Source organism: Equus asinus, chromosome 12 (genome assembly GCF_041296235.1).
Source record: "Equus asinus isolate D_3611 breed Donkey chromosome 12, EquAss-T2T_v2, whole genome shotgun sequence".
NCBI classification, from domain to species: domain Eukaryota; kingdom Metazoa; phylum Chordata; class Mammalia; order Perissodactyla; family Equidae; genus Equus; species Equus asinus.
In genome coordinates this window covers 82440233-82457845 of record NC_091801.1, presented here as the reverse complement: position 1 = coordinate 82457845, position 17613 = coordinate 82440233, and the positions used below count along the sequence as shown (strand labels likewise).

Sequence of the window (17613 nt, the reverse complement as noted above, 5' to 3'; positions counted from 1 at the left end):
AAATATAAATACACATTAGCATATTATTCCATCAAATTGATATATAATACCGCATTTGATTAGTCACCTAATGGGAGACGTTCAGGTTAATAACAATTATAAGGCAGTGTTGCCATTTTTTTTGTTGTTTGTTGTTGCCTGATAGGCTGCGAATAGCTTGTTTTATTCACATTAGTTTGATTACTCTCAATATTAAACACCTTTCCATATATGGGACATTTTCTATTCCTTTTGTAAATTGGCTGTAGTTTCGTCAGTTTTTCCAATGTATTTATGTTTTTTTAATTTAATATTGAGGTCTTTGTCATGTTAGCCCTGTTTGTAATATATGTCCTATATGTTCTTTCCTGTTTTGTCTTTGTCCTTCAGCTATGATTATATGGCTTTTCATCATACAGAAGTTTTTCTTTTGTTAATGTAGTAAAATCTATCAGTTATTTTCATTTTGGTTCTTGAGTTTTAAGATGTGATGTTTTTTCTAAAACTTTTGTGGATTCATTTATATTTTTACATTCCAAAATGTGTAGGTTTTTCTTTTTTCTTTTTTTTTTCTTTTTGTTTTGTTGTTGTTGTTTTCTGAGGAAGACTGGCCCTGAGCTAACATCTGTGCCCATCTTCCTCTGCTTGATATGTGGGACGCCTACCACAGCATGGCTTGCCAAGCGGTGTCATGTCTGCACCTGGGATCCGAACTCGCGAACCCCGGGCCACTGAAGTGGAATGTGCACACTTAACCGCTGCGCTACCGGGCCAGCCCCTAGGTTTTTCTTAATGTTATCTTTTTAAATTAACTTTTAGCTTAGTTGCATTATGATCAGAAAGAGTGGTCTGTGCGGTAAGAACTTCTTTGGCTTTTGTTGAGACTTTCTGTGTAAACTAGTGTAAGATCATTTCCCTCCAGTATCTTATGATAAAATTTCAAGCATACAAAAAGTTGAAAGAATTGTGCAGTGAACACGTGTATTTCTACCCCCTAGATTCTGCAAGTATTAACATTTTGGTATGCAGTCCTGTGTTACTTTAACAATGGGGGTGTGTTCTGAGAAAGGTGTTGTTAGCTGATTCCATCATTGTGCAGACATCACAGAGTGCACTTACGCAAACCTAGATGGTGCAGCCTACTACACATGTTGGCTAGATGGTACTAACCTTATGGGACCATCATCGTGCAGTTCATCGTTGACCAAAATGTTATCATGTGGTACGTGACTGTATTTGCTGTATGTGATCAGTTTTTATAAATGTTTTAGTGTGGTTTAAAAAATATATTTTCTAATCGAGCTTGTTAATTGTCTTTACTGGTATTTTTTCTCTTGACATATCAATAATTAAGAGAGGTGTGTATCTCCCTCTATGATAGTGGCTTTGCTACTTTTTCTTGTAGGTCTATTAATTTTTGCTTTATATTTTCAAGTTTTTAAATTAAACATCCAAACAGAATGCTTATGTCTTCTTGGTAAATTGAATCTTCTGTCTTTATTTAGAGATCCTCGGTATGCCTGATAATATTTTTTTGTTTTGGGTTTTTTTTCGTCTTAAAGTCTGTTTTGCCTTCTTTAGGTTAGCATTGGCCTAGTTTATATTTTCCATTTCTTACTTTTAATTTTTTTATGTCTTTATACTTTTTAAGGTGTGTTCTCTTATAAATTTCATAGAGCTGGATTTCTTAAATCCAGTTTGCTAAATCTTTTTAATTGATAGAGTTAATACATTTATATTTATTAGGATGAACAATGTATTAATTTATTTGGACTGGCTTGTGTTATCTTTATTTCTACCGTCTTTCTTTTTTTCTTAAATTTTTTTGATTTTTGGGTTAGGGTTGTGTATATGTATGGTTTGATTTGGTTTGGGGGTTTTTTTTCTTAGTTGGTTTTCTTATTCCAAGTTTTATTCTCTAATGATTTGGAAGTCTATAAAGTATTTCTGTTCTTTTATTAGTTACCCTTGCATTTTAATTTTCTGTGTCAACTTAACCAAACCTAGATTTTAAAATTACCTTCCTGCTCTCTTAAACAACACAAGGACTTTGGGACATCCCACCTCTCCCCGTCTCCTTCCAAATTACTTGCCATTTCCCCCATTATTTTAGTTCTTTCTTTACTTAAACCCCAAATATTAGATACTGTTATTATTTTATACAGACATTGTTTTTTGGCTATCCCTGCATGTTTATTGTGTTCCTGCTTAGACATTCTTTTCCTTTTCCTTCAAATATGTTATTCAGATTGTTGCATTTCCTCTGCTCTCTAGAGAGAACATTCCGTTATGGCTGTCGTCAGGTCTCTCTTGATGCATCTTTGGGTTGCTCCTTCTATTAAGATCAGCTCCTTATTTTTGGTCTTTTCTGGTTTCACCCACGTCTTAGACTTGGATTTCTTTTTATAAAATCCAGCTTGGAACAAGATGTGCTTCTTGATTCTGCGGATTCGCATTTTTCATCTGGAAAGTGTCTGCCGTTCTCTTTGTCAACTGGATATACTTTTCGACCTTTGTATTTGTTAACATCTTTCATATTTTCCATCTCTACTTCTCTCTGTGGCATTGTGTGTATAGTTTCTCTGGGTTTGTCTTCTAAATCCTTAATTCCCCCTTACGTAGTGCCTTTCTGTTGTACCTTGTCCATTCAGTTTTTCATTTCCCCATTTACATTTTTCACTTCTAGAAGTTCCATTTTTTGTAATGTCATCTGCTTTTCATTCCTGGTAACCTCTTGTTGCATGCTCATATGTGGTTGTGGGGTTTACTTCTTCTAGCTTTTCACGCACAGTTTTATGTTCTGTGTCTGACAGTGACTTTGGGGCACCGAACTGTGTCCATCTGCTGTTACTCTGACTCTCAAGCCCCCAGGTGGCTTGAATCCAAGCCTGGTGGCCCAAGATAGAACGCGCAGGGCTCCAGAGGGGCTTCACTTGTGCTGCTGTGGCTTCTGACAAGAGCCAGGGAATGGCACAGCTCCAGCCTCCCTCAGGTGCGAGCTCAGGGCCCGAGTGCCAGGTGCATCATCCCACCTTTCAGGCAGCCTCGGGTCCAAGTCCCCGAGCAGGTTTGCGCAGCCACCAGCCCCGGTGCTTGTCCCCCCAGACTGAAGGGGGTGTGGGACAGGGTCCTTCAGACCTGCCTATTTATCCCTGTGTTGGTTAAACAGTCTTTGCTCCAGCTCAGCCTCTCTTCTAGTATCAGATTTCTTTTTCTTAAAGTATATTATTTAGAAGTTCTTTCATATATGTCTTTTGGTGATAAAATTCTGCTTTTGTCATCTTGTAATTTTCTTTATTTTACCCTTGTTTTTGAGAGAGAGCTTTACTCCATTAACAATTCTAGATTGTTACAGTTTCTCAATAGTTTAAAACTGTTCCCTCGGTTCTGTCTTCCACCGCATCTGTTGAAAAGGCTGCTGCCAGGGCTTTAAAAGTGGTGCAGGCTGAGAGGATAGTCTGGCCCTGCAGGTGTTATGGCTGTCCTGTGCAGGAGCCTGGCAGCCTAGGGCCTCTGGGCAGGGGGCAGGGCGTGGGGGGCTCAGCATTACTCTGTCCTACTGCTTTTTATTAGGAACTTGGAGTCATTTAGAAATTTACGTATTTCCTCAGTACAGAAAAGAAATATACATGAATGCAGAATATTACTTGTTCATTATCAGTTTTTCATGGTTCTCTTTTTCCTTGATAATAAGGAGAAAAATTATGAAATAGTCCTTATAGTTGCTTAGTTTCTACCAGAAAATTTAAAGACAGTCACAGTTATTTACAGCCTAAAGAAGAATATCCCTTCAACTTTACCACATTTCAAAATAGCTATTTTGAATTATGCTAAAAATAATCAGTCTCAACTTTTGAGAGAGGGAAAAGGACTGTCTAGAAACCTCTGTATTTTTCTTTTTTTAAACCACCTAAACCTGGGTAGAACCAAGAGATCTTTTCCGTAGGCAGAGGGGAAGTAATGGCAGTGAATTCCCCTGGCCCTGGAACTTCAGCCAGTCCTCAGGGCTCCCACTACCAGAGAACAAACTGGAGTGGAACACACGAGACTGTCAGTGACATCTTTTGTAAATCAGAGGCAAGGGAGGAGAAGGAGGAGCTGTCACAGGAGGTCAGATCAGATATTTAAGAAAAATATTTGTCATCAAGCTTAAAAATAGCATTGCTGATGGCAAATTAAACCGAAAAGCCAATAATACAGTATTAAAATTATAGTTCCTAATGTGATATTGCAGAAGGAAGAATCTTATGTACCAATGATTCTTCTCCAAGCTACAGAACCACAGTGTGAAATTATTTGAAATGAACCACTGACTTTTTAATTCTGCTCATTTCCTTATCAAGTGGTTTGCCTTTTTGAGAAATTCATTTTTAATCATCTTTACGTGTAATGTGTTTTGCTGTAGTTTGTATAACTCTCTCTCCTCTACTAGGATGTGAGCTACATCAGTGTAGGGGACCTCTCGGTATTCCCAGCACTTAGCAGAGTATCTGACATTTATTAGGTATTCCCTAAATATTTCTTGAATGAATAAATTTGTGATTTAAAATTAGCCTAGGCTAATTATGGTTTTGTATTATTTTCATGTTTTTCATTGTCTGTCTTGTCAATAGTAATCCAGTACTTTCTTTAGATGCTTATAGTAATATATCAAAGAAAGGTATGCTGATGGATTTTGCACAAATTGACAGTGGTACTAAGATAGAAGGTCCTTTCTCTTTCATACACATCAATTCCCAGGCAGTCGGTGTTTTTCATCACCAGGGTGCCAGGCCCCTTTAATCTTGCCATTCCATCATTTGTAGCATGCCTCCTCATGGCCTAGGATGGGTGCTGGACCTTAGCCATCACATTTGTATTCCAGCCCCAAGAAGGAGGGAGAGATGGACATTCCACAGCGCTCTCCCCCGTGAAGAACACAAATGTGTATATAGTGCATTCCCTTTGTGAAACATTGGCCGAGACATAGTCACGTGACCACACCTAGCTACAAGAGAGGAATGCAGTACTGTACCTGGCCAGAAGACAACTTTTCATTATCCAGCATGAAGGAGAAAATATCATTAAGGAGCGAATAGAAATCTCTATTGCACATAGAGAATTTTAATGCTTACCAGTTTTTAAGAGGCTTAAAGGATCATTTAGAGGTTAAAGTACCTCAGTGGTATTTTTAAATTGAAGATACTCAATTCTGAGAGTTTTGGGGTGAGGATAAGATAGGGATACTGCATGAAAGCACACCGTTTAGTTATATTTTAATGTCAGTTTTGGTTGCTTTTTCACTTGGGCTTTAAATCTTTGAGGAATTGTGTCTACAATGTATTAAACAAAGCCAACAGACAAGGCCAGAGTCTTCTCAGAAGTATTGCTGAAGGAGAAATGTTTATCCTTGACGTAAGAATTCACTTACAATAAGCTTAATTACTTTTTAATATGTAAATGAAGCCTATTCCAGCCTCAGGCCTCTAGAAGTCTCCTGTGTTAGGGGTTTGTGGATGTGAACACACATGTGCAGGCCAAGGCTGCGGGCTGGGAGTATCCAGGCAGCCCCTGAGTGCGTGCAGAGAGCTTATTGTGGCGCACAGGGGAGCCCGGGTGGCAGGGACAGCTGCGGTGCTGAGAACTGCTGGGCCAGGCGCCCTCCCACACCCGGTGGAGCGAGCACCGCCCTTTGGCCCTCTCGCCTGGACTGCTCTGAAGGGCAAGTGTGGTGTGAAAGGGGATTGCAAGGAAGTGACAGTCATCAGAGCTGAGACGTGGAAGGCAAAGCTTTGAGGCTGAACAAAAGGGAAAGAGAAGGAAGGCCCCCCAGTCAGCAGAGGTCTAAATATTTCACTCGAAGGACAGAGGTAAATTAAACATTAATTTAGAAATCTGGTTAAAGTTAGCACATGTATGATTTTAAGTCCCAGAAACCCTGCCTCTCACCAAGGGAATGTCTCGGTTTTGAGAGTGTGTTATCTGACGGCACTTCGTGCTCTTGCACAGTCAGCTGTTCACAGTAGCGTTTCTGCCCCTAGTCTAATGTGGGGCCGCTGTGAGTGAGTGAGTACAGCCTTGCTCTCTTGGAAGCTTCAAACCACGATGATTTGAATCTTAGAGACTAGACGATAGAAACTCTTTTTGCTAATCCTGAGAGAAAGTAGGAAGAATAGTAATTAGAAGCTGTCTGCTGCCTACGGACAGGCAGCCGCAGCCCAGGACTCCTTGTCTGCCTCAGCTCCCCGCTGTGACATCTGCTGCCGTGCTGCTGCCGCGTCATGGTGGGATGCCCTCCTCGCCCTCTCCGGGCCTCCCTCCCAGGCTTGCTGAGCGGTCCGCAGGAAGCCTGTGTGGTTGTCCCTGTAGTAGCTGAGCCCCTGTGCCCAGCATCCAGCCATCTCACCAACTCCTGCCCTTACTGAGGAGCCTTTGGGCCCATAGCACTGAGCCCTAGAGAGTCAGGGGCCCGAAGTCCTAGGTTCATTGCTGTAGCCCAGCGCTGCCCAGTGCTGCTGTCTGCAGTGGTGGGAGTGTTCTGTCTGCCCCAGCCAGCACAGTAGCCACTAGCCACATGAATCTACAGAGTACTTGAAATGTGGCTGATGTGACTGGGAACTAGACTTTTAATTTGATTTTAACCAATTTAAGTACAGATAGCTTCATGTGGCTACTGTAGTGGACAGTACAGCTCACACCTAATATTAGTATCTTATCAGTTGTGCAAGGGTTAAAAAGGTTCCTTTGAACTCATTTGGGAATCTAACAACCTAATGCTTGGGTTTGAGTGTTGAGGTTTGACAGTATTCTAAAAGCTTTATATAAGCTAGATTTTTGTCAAATGCGTTTACAGGAGTTTAGAATCTACCCTTTGACAATTATTTATATAGTAAAGAATTGCCTCATGACAAAGGCCAGTAGTTGTGTTTTGTTCACGCTGTGTCAGTAGTGTTTATTGTTTCATTCGCATTATCTCCCAGTTGTGGAGAGTTTGGGCTCAGAGGAGGTATAAGCCCCGTGGAGCTGAAGCTGAACCACTGCAGAGAAGAGTGCATGTCACAAGCCGGTCGGACTCCCAGCACGTGTGAAAGACGGGCCGCCTGCACGCCGCTGCCTGGGTCCTGAGGGTTCACTTCAGGTGTCTGTTCTAGGCCCCCTCAGACTGTGAGCACAGCGCCTCAGGTGCTCCGCGAGGTTTCTCAGCATCCTCCACCAAGGAGCCTAAAGTAGATTGGCTTTTCTTGATTAAATTAATGGAAATGTGTCAAGGGTGGTGTTGCTGGTAAAGTTTTCCAATGATTTTGTGTACTTCAGCCTCATTTTTATTTTCTCATTTGCCAGATGTCCCATTTAAGAGAGTTCTAATGTATGGACAAATGTTAAAAATCCATTATTACTCAAAAGTAGTTGGAAAAAACTAAACTGCGTACTTGCTAAAGCATTAGTTGGCCTTAGGTTTTTTTTGTTCAAATGGGGTTGTCTTCACCTTGAAAGTAAAAGTAATACCTGGTAATAGGCTTTATTTTCACAAAGAAATATGTGCTCTCTCATTTTTTTGAAACATAACCTTCCTGGTCCATCGTTAATTTTCCCATTTGGGACAGAAATGAGTACAGTAAATTCTTTGCTTTCCACTTGACTAAGAAAAATAAATGTATAACTGGGTTGACTAATGCCAACTGCCAGTCTCATAGTCAGGAAGAGGACATCTCCTTTCTCCTGCTCTTTTCCCTCATCCAAAGGCTTTCGTGGCCAGCTGCCTCCTTGAAATCCCTACTGGGCTGTGTACCTTGCTCAAATCCCCCACATGTCTGAAACAGACTCTTGGTAGCTGCCCCATAGCCACCCCCAGCCTTCTCCTTCTCGGTGCATGGCATCAGCACTCTGTCATCTCTGATCCCCGTTTCTCTCACATGTGTCCAGTCGTTCAGCACTCTGGGCTCTGTTTCCTAAACACCTCCTGAATCTCTCCGCTTCTCACTGCCACTGTTGCCCATCCTCCCACCCTCTCTTCCCTGGGCTCCTGAAAGAGTCTCCCTCCCACCTGCTCTTCCAGCTCGGATCCTCCCCTCGCCCCCACAGTGTGTTCAGCTAATGGCAGAATCAAGTCATGCCTCCCTCTGCGCAAAACAGTGGCAGTCAGGCATGTGTATCAAACTCTCACCAGACAGTAGGGGCATCTGCAGTATTTCCGGAGGAAAGGAAACTACACCCTTAGAGTTCTGGGGACTTACATTCTTATTTCATCCTTAGCACCGCCGCGTGCAGTAGGAATTAGCATTCCTATTTTACGAATAGATGGGCTGAGGTTTACAAGTGTTAAGTAATAGCCGAATCCATCTTATGGCAAAGCCAAGATTCCAGTCCAGAACTCTGATAGGAAAATAAAGTGCTTTTTAAAAAATTATGGAATAGTTGCCGGAAAAGGAAAGAAGGGAAGAAAATGCTCAGGAATAGTGCCTTAAAGATTCTCAGGTGTTTTTCTTTTATGTGCTTATTTTACTACTTCCCATAGTGGCTGGCACCAAAATTCCTGAAATGCAAAGTCCCTGACTTTTTAGGAGGCAACAAGAAAGGGAAGAACTTGGGTGGACACTTCTCCATCTTCATATCCTCTAATCAGAGTAAATGATGCAGCTCTGAAAAGATAAGGAAGTTACAAATGAAAGGGTTTGTGTGGTTAGAAAAATAAGTGGAAAAACCAGGATTATGAATTCACTGACAGGTAAAAGCAGAAAACAGTATGTTATAGAAACCGAGAAAGAATTTTGTAAGGATGTAGCGAGCATAGTAATAACAGAATAAAAAAGGAGAACCAAGACCAATTTTGGATTTAGCAAGGAGTTCATTGGGTTAGGTATTAACTAGTAGTCAGATTGTAGAAAAGGGAATGAAAATGTTTGGATATAAGATCAGCCATGGTAAACTCAGACACAATTTCTGTGGTTTTTTTAGAATGCCAGCTTTCAGTTATAGATGAAGTCACTTGTTTTGTTATTTTTTTATACTTTATATTTAGTTTATTGTTTCCTTATGTAATTCTGAAAACATACCTGTATTTTGCTTTTCTCCTTAGTCCTTTTTTATTTTCCATGTGTCTCCTGACATTCCTTAATGTCTAGAAAGGCTTTATTTCATTTTACTAGTGCACGATTGCCATCTAGTGGCCAAAAACCTGGGTCACTTAGTACCCAAAGAAGAAAAAAAGAATGAGCCATCTTCCTATCTGTTTCCTTGGCCAAAGTGCATTGAGGCTCTTGATAATAATGAATAATTTTGTAGCCTGACCTAAAGAAAATCTCTCGATTTTCAATAGTTCCACACTTACAACTTTTTGACCTTAGGCCAATCACTTAATTTCCCTCTTTTGTTTGCTGTGTGAGACTGAGATGATAAACCATCAATGGAATGAATCTTTTAATCAAAAAAGCTTGTTTTAAAAAATAGTCAGCTTTTAGGATTAATCCAAGACATTTTTTTTTTTTAAACTTCCATGGTGTATCCCAAAGAGTTTCCTAATCAGGCCAGTCTACTCTCTCTACAAGTCTGCTCTCTCTACATGTCTGCTCTCTCTGCAACATTACCCAGTTGGAACTGATGTTGCAAGGCCAACCCTCAAGCAATGTTCAAAAAAGAGTTTATTTACACGTTGTAATTTTCAAAGAGGCAATATTATAGAAGAGTTTTCAACAATAAGGGTTAAAAAAAGACAAAAGACTTTCTACTTAAACCAGCTGGTATTGATGCTTTCTGCACATCTGGAAAATAATTTGTCCCACCCCTTCTGTGAATATGCTAGTGAATTGGAGCTTTGTTATACTTCCTTCCTGAATAATATATAGAAGAATAAATAATTTAAACTGTTTTTATATTCTTGCAATAATGTCATTAATTGATTTGGTTGTGTTATTTGTTAATATGTTTCTTTTTATATTTCAGAAAAGATGTTGGTTTGAAGCGGTTTTTTCCTAGGAGTTTACTGGATTCTGTCAAGGTAAGTAGAGTTGACTTTATGATAATCAGATGACCACATTATGCAAATACCTCACCCGAGGTGACTGCTTTGGGAAAACAAAATGATGTGGTTTTCCCCCTTACGTGTAAAAGTTATAATCTAAGAAACTAAGAGTTATTCTAGTCATATTAATGGCAAGCAGATTTTTATAGGTACAGCTTTCCCCCACAAAACCATGGTTTCACTTCTTGTGTGTGATACTCAGCGAAGTACAAAACTAAGAATGTTGCATATGTAGTAGTCCTTGTCACCTGGATCTTTATAGTCTCAGGTATTGTGACACAGCAGTTTGTGAAAGAACATAGTGGTAGCTGGATTGTGTGTGTGTGCGCATTCTGAAGATCTGTCTTCTGTTTCAACTACTTGGATACTCCTCCTCATTAGTAACTTTTGCAGAGCCTCCATTCTTATCCATGTCAGGATCTTCAAGTATGCTAGGAGGGCGCAGACTATGGGTCAAGGCAGAGTCCAGCTCCAGATGAGCTCTGCCATTTACCAGTCTCATGGTCTTGGGCCTGGTTTCTTATTTCTACAATGAAGAAAATAACATTTTATAGGGTCGGTGTGAATATTTAACAGATTAATGTATATGTGTTATTTATCACAGTACTTGTCGCAATGCAGTTCATAAACCGTGGCTGTTAAAGGTCATGTTCTACACCGGGACAGCCCTATGGAAGACCATCCCATCAACTGACGCCCAAGCAGGATAAGACATATGTCATGAGAGATGTAGCATAATGGCTCCAAATACTGCTCTGAAGCCAAACTACCTTGGTGAAAGTTCTGACTTCATCAACTTGAATTGTGTGGGACTTTGGCCAGGTTACTTAGTCTTCCTGTATTTTAGTTTCCACATCGGTTAAGTGAGGATAAAACCGTTTTCTGACACATGGGGTTCTTGTGAGGATTAAATGGGTTAACAGGTATAAAGTCTTGGAACGGTGAACACAGAAAGAACTCACTAGATGGTGTCTAGTGTGAAGAGGATGATGAGCATCATCCTTATTACTAAGAATGGTAAAATGCCAAATTCAGCAGTTTTTATTGCTTTAATCTGAGACACATTTCCATACAAGAGTTTCTTGGCAATTGTGCTATTATTGTCTGTTCTCTACACGTAGTCAGCTCTGTTTCGTTGCCTGTCTTTGGGTCACAGTGTTGGTATGAAATGCAATCTGTGACAAAAGCCCTGTGTTCAGATGTCTGGGTTCTGCTTGCTCTTTTTCCCGTCAAGACTAGGACTGTAAGGAGAGTCGTGGATTTTCCCCCGAGTCCGTCTTCTCAGCCTCGTGCGGGGAGGTAATCATAGCCCTCCCTTTCTCACAAAGCCTCTTGATAATCTAGTGGGAAATGAACATACACGTGTTGGTTTTAAAGTATACAGTACTCTGCAAATGTAGTAAGACGTATTTAAGAACAGGAGAGGAGACATATACTCTTCTTTAATGTTTTGGGCCCTTTTTCCAGTGTTCCTACTCTGCTTCTTTATTTTCATTAGAGTGTCCTGACCTATTAATGAAGTACTGGAGTGAATTGTGGGGGACCAACTCTTCCAGCACATGCCATGCAGTTGGTGAAGGCTGGGTACCAGCCAGAGGTGGGTGGGACACTGTTGCCACTGACAAGTAGCCCATAGACCGTAGGCATGAGTGAGTTGGCTCGGGTATGGTATTCAGAGGACAAAGAGCTTCAAGTGGAGTTTGGCGTGGTGGGTTGGAGGTGAAATCCAGAGCACTTGGGGGGACATGAGAACAGCAGAGTTGTGTCCTTCTGGAAAGTTATGGCTGCCGGTTGGCCATACTCTTGAGATGGGAGGACAGAAGACTCAGTTTGACATGGAGAGTCCCTGATGTGGGCATTGAGAAGGCATGGGAAGATCCTTGAGTGGAAAGGATGCCTCTATGCGTAAATCTGCAGTTTCCGGGGGCGGGGGAGCAGGGGCCATGGGGAGATGACGACACGGACAGACATTCAAACGAGTATAAGACATAGTTCTTTAGCACATTTACATTGTCATTGAACAAGTGCACTAGCCACTGTGAAATTAAAAAGCAGAAAAGTATATGAAAATGGCTCTTGCACGTTAGTAGTATCATCAGCAGTTCTCAAATGTGAGGCCCTTGGTGGCCTCAGAATTATTGCGAAGTCTCCTCAAAGCTATATGTAGGTTAGCAGTTATCACAGGAGGTGTGACTCCTGTCATTTGGGAGTCCCAGAAATTATTGTACATTTAAAAAGAGTCCTCATACTCAAAACAGGGCACTGTGGGTACAGGTCACAGGTTCCATGGTGTAAGTATAGTCAAGGTGACACAGAGGCCCTAGCAGGTTTGGCAGAGGGCTGGCCCAACCCTCCTGCATGGCCCCATCCCTGGGCCCCTGTGAGTGGCTCTTCTAAACCTCAGCTTCAGTGCTCGCTCTCACACAGTCTCCTCTCCACCCTAAGGAGAGAGGGAGAAACGTTCTTCTCTGTCTTCAGACTCTGCTCGACATCTTAATTTTTAATTTTGCTTTCTCAATTTTTAATTACGTAGTTATTTACTTGTTTGCATTCTATCTGTGTGCTTCCACTATATTTATAGATCCATGAGGGCAAAGACAGTATCTGCTGCATTCTCCACTCTTAAACCCTGTGTTTGGCACGGTACCTGGCACGTAGTAACTTTTGGTAAAGCTATTTAAATGACATTAAATGAGTAAATGAAAGGATAAGTAACTTTAAAGGCAACTTGAAAGATGAATAGAATTAGGGAGACACTTTCAGGGTAGAGGGGACAGTGTGGAGAAAGGCGTGAAGACAGGATGAGTCAGCCTCTTTCAGAAGATAGAACTGTAAAGCTGGAGCAGTTTGTTTCCTGGGTATGCCTGCTCTGCTGCTGCCACCACTCCAGAACAGTGCCCGTTCCTGCACCAGATTTGTTCCCTCCAAGTGTCTCTCAGGCTGCCCCTTGGGATCTGTCCCAGTCGGCCCCCTGTCCTGGTGTTGCTGCTGACTCTCATGTGCATTTCCTGCTGCCTGGAGTTGCAGCTTGTCGTCCGTCAGCCCTGTCTGTGTTCAGCACTCAGACGATGTGAGGTCACTGGGCAAGCAGTCACTTCGTATGGCTAAATGCTGAGATGAGAGCATTAGGGGCACAGGGGAGTCATTGCAGATTTCGCAGCAGCAGAGGGAGGTGCTCGTTTTCTGGATTTTGCAGTGAGATCTGACAGGAGCATGGAGGACAGGCAGAGAGCAGAAAGACTGGGGCAAGAAGGTTGGAGGTGATGTAGGTGAGGGAGACGTGCAGTGATCGGGCCTGGAGGTAGTCTTCCACCGGAGTGGAAAAGATGGAATTGACCTTGGGGAACCTGAGAAAACTTTTCACGAACCAAACAAATGGTAGTTGTGTTTTTTAATTTCAATTGCGGCTGATTTTGATGTGAGTAAGGGAGAACAGGATTAACTGTTAGCTATTATTAGGTAACCTCGCTCCTACTGCAGGCCGCCGAAGGACTTTGCATCTCATGGGGTGAAAACCGAGTCCTCACCATGGCCTGCATCCTCCATCCTCTCTTCTTCAGACCTCGTCACATGTCCTTTGCCCACTGGCTTCCTCAGGCACACCACAGACTGTGGGCTTGCTGCCTGAAGATCACCTCCCTCCACTATCCAGATGCTCAGGGCGCATAAATAGAGAACTCAAATAAGCAAAAATGGAGCAGCAGATTACCTGTGACCCCACTGCACAGAAAAAAGAGGTGTAGTTGGTTTATCTCCTTCGCTGTGTGCTGATGCGTGTGTGTGCCTGTGCACACACACGTGGCTGTGTATGAGTCCCATCTCTGGTGCTCTCCTTTTAAAGGCATCTGTACTACACAAACAGGTGGTTTCATCATATTTTTTCCTGTAACATTGTGATACAGATTGTAATGTCAATAAATTAGTTCCACACAACAGTCTTGAGGGCTGCGTAGAACATTGGGTCGACAGGCACACTGTGCACTGTGTAACCCATCCATGTGTTACTGCACACAGTTCTGCAGTGAGCTTCCTTGTTGCTGAATCTTCGCATAGTTCTGTAATTATTTTTAAATAATAATGTCCTGGGGCTGGCCCTGTGGCCTAGTGGTTAAGTTCGATGTGCTCTGTTGCGGTGGTTCGGGTTCACAGGTTCAGATCCCAGACATGGACCTACACTACTCATTAGCCATGCTCTGACAGCGACCCACATATGAAATAGAAGATTGGTGCAGATCTTAGCTCAGGGCAAATCTTCCTCACCAAAACAAAAAAACAGAATAATGTCTGGGGATTTTAATTTCTGGATCAAGAGTTGGCGTTTTTAAGGTTTTTGATTTGCGTTGCCAAATTGCCCTTCGGAGAGGCTGTATCAACTCAAGCTCATAATAGTGGAATGTGCGAGTGCCTTTATATCTTCGCCCTGGCCAGCTCCCCATCATATGCATATATGGCACGTTTTTAATGCCTGACTTTCTACCACATGTTCTAAGAAGCAAATTATTGCCTTACAAATTCTATTTAAGAAATAAAACTCAAAAGCATTGAATTGTATGCTTCAAAATGGTTAAGATGGTATATTTTATGTGTATTTTATTACAGTTATTTTAAAAAATAAAGCTTGGATAAATATGACATTTTGTAGTAATGTGAACACAGGTGGTATTAGGTGGTGAGTAGGACAGAAATCTTTGATGCTAGCTGTTATTTCTGTGGTCTTTACTTATTGTTGACTCTAAAAAGATCTTTGTAATCTTATCGTGCAGGCCAAAACACTCAGAAAACTGATCCAACAAACATTTAGACAGTTTGCCAACCTTAACAGAGAAGAAAGTATTCTGAAATTCTTTGAGATCCTCTCCCCAGTGTACAGATTTGATAAAGAATGCTTCAAGTGTGCTCTTGGTGTAAGTATGGGGACATGGGAAAGAATGGACTAGGTGTGATTTCTTTTGCTTTGCTCAGCAACATATGTCTAAATTTCTGATTGAAATCTAGTTTGTCACATTTTACCAACATGAGATTGTCATTTTGTTATTTTATGGTGGGAAAAATGCAAAAGATGATCAATGTGAGAATAAAATCATCTTTTCTTAGTAGCATGCCTATGTTCATAATTAGATGTCTTCAATTCCAGCCTAACAATTCATTGAATAACTGCTCCCTAAGGGCTAGTGTACCTCTTCAAATAGTCTTCGCAAAGAAACTGTTAGCTTCAGACGCGCTGGGATGAGCACAGTTTCTCTCTCTGTAGGCTCTGCAGATACTGGATTAATGAAGTGATGAATATTTTATGTTATTTGGTTAGATGGATTAATAGCAAGCTAAGCCAGCCCTTCTTTGGTTGTTTAATGTGTTCATAGCCTTTATCTGAAATATTTCTTTTTCCTTCTGGTACCTCTGTCCTCACCTGTTTCACCTTCAAAAGTCAAGCTGGATTATTTCAGTGGAACTGGCAATCGGCCCGGAAGAAGGCATCAGTTACCTCACGGACAAGGGCTGCAACGTAAGTCTGTTTGGGGAGGCCCCAGACTGCCTGTGCCCTGACACACACCTGTATTGGCCTGGACCGTAGACAGTGAGGACTCAGATTAAGGAGATGGGGCATTCTTATGAAAAAGACATCATTCTGCAATTAACTCTTTCCATTTCACAGTGATTGTTGCTCATGGTGGAGAGAGGAAGAGAAAGTCTAGGCCCATGTTGAAATTCTTTAGAATTCTTTAGTTTTTGAAGGAAATTAATCATACAAATTGTGTATATGTTCATGAGATCTGAAAAGAGTTGTTAGTTTCTCTGGAGAAGTTTTAAATACCATTGTCTTCATTCAATTCTATATCTGATTTAAATATAATTGTATTATATCCTTTGAAACAGCTTCTTCTGGCTTTTTCCAGAAAAAAAAATTTCATACTTTCACAACTCTGCACAAATCCCTACTACCCCCTTTTACCTTACTGAGAAAAAAGTGTCCCTTAATGCCACACTGGACCTTCTTTTGTTCTCTTGTGGGGGAAGTACTAACCTTTTCTTGTTTATTCCTGTTTCTTTCTTTCATGGAGTGTTATTGAGCACCGGCTTTGTGCCAGGCCTGGTCCTGGGGTGAGAGATACAGCAGGGAACAAGATAGACAGAGGTGCTGGCCCTTAGGTAGCTTGCGGTCGAGTGGGTAGACAGATGTACAGGAATGTGCAGTTCTCATGTGTCGTGTGATCTTAGTGCTGTGACGGAGAGCAAAGTGCACGAGGGACGGCGTGCTCCCGTTTAGACGGGGTTGGGGACGGGGTGCTGAGGCTTCTCAGCCCTTGCACCAGCAAGCGTTCTTTCTCACTCAGTGTGTTCATACATGTTCCTGGACACACATGTTCACATAAATGCAGAAATATGACCAAGCCATAGCTTACCATCCCTGTCTTTCCCCCAGTGCACTCTTTCCTTCCTCCCCATCCTTTCGCTTGAATCCTTCCATGGGCCCTCCCATGAACTCTTTCCCTTCCCGCCGGGTTAACATGGAAATGACTCAGCAATTTTCTTCTGTGCTTTGTTATTCAAAAGTGAGGTTATCATGGGGCATCCTGACCTACATCTTGGTCTCACTCAGTGAAACGTGGACAAGATCCCTTCAAGTCCACGGTGGCTCTGCCCCTCCTCTCTGGTGGCCAGGTGGGATTAACCACACAAAAGGCAAGCTCTGCTCACCGCAAGACAAAAGCCAATTGTCAAGAGGCAAGATGGGGGCAGAGAGAGAGCATTTTATTACAGCTTGCTAGCAAGAGGGAAGATGGCCGACTAATGTCCAAAAGAACCATCTTAAGAAGGGCTCAGAATCTTGAAGCAGTTATGTAGGCCAGGGGGTTATAGGGGACAGGTTAGCAATGTTGACTCTCTGCTGTTACAGACTGAGAGTTGCCACACCAGATCTTTCAGTTTTCATGAATGATGGCTATCAGCATAGACTCTCTGTTTGGGGGTCATCAGGTTCCTAAAGAACTTAAAAGAACGAGGTTATCATCTTATCACAACTGGGAGGTATATACACTAGCGAGGGTCATAAAATCTACAGAACAGGTGGCTCTCCTGGAGGGTGCAAATCCAGCTGGGTTAGTTAGTCAGAGGTCATTCAAAGTTACAACATGGTCTCTTTTCTACAATATGGCTTCCCTTATGTCAGTCTTGTGTTGAGCCGGTTTCAGTGGGATCACATGAAGGGCATTTACTTTGCTTACAGATTTCTGCCTTGCAGATGTGATATAATAAACATTATTTTACATATGTCTTTATCTTTATGTACTACTGCCTTTTCTCCTTAAGGAAGAGATTACCAGGGGATGGAACTGTAGGATCCCTCCAAATACTTGTAATTGTAAAAGCAACTGCCAGATTGCTTTTCAGGAAGGCTGAGAAACTTCACGTTGTCCCAGCAGTGAATGAGACTGGTGCTTCCCACTCACTTGCTAGCAGCAGTTTTAAAAGCTTTTTAAGTTTTCCATTTCAACAGGTGTGAAGTGACATTTTCTTGTTACTCTCTTTGCTTAATAGCTGAGGCTCATATGTCATTTTCAAATAGTGATATGTTGTTTTCAGATAGTGATATCCTGGAGTAGGAAAGGGGGCATTTGTGTGTGTGCATGTGTGTGTGC

At 41.8% G+C, this 17613-nt stretch overlaps 1 protein-coding gene across 23 annotated transcripts in view; it reads left to right on the top strand.

Annotated features, from left to right (window-relative positions):
• The window catches only part of PTK2 (protein tyrosine kinase 2), a 278805-nt gene that overhangs the window by 138492 nt on the left and 122700 nt on the right, over positions 1–17613 (top strand). For all 23 annotated transcript variants that reach the window (XM_070481680.1, XM_070481679.1, XM_070481677.1 and 20 more), the window contains 3 exons: positions 9898–9952; positions 14740–14880; positions 15402–15479. In XM_070481680.1, coding sequence (XP_070337781.1) covers positions 9898–9952; positions 14740–14880; positions 15402–15479 — 274 coding nt within the window. The remainder of the gene's footprint in view (positions 1–9897; positions 9953–14739; positions 14881–15401; positions 15480–17613) is intronic.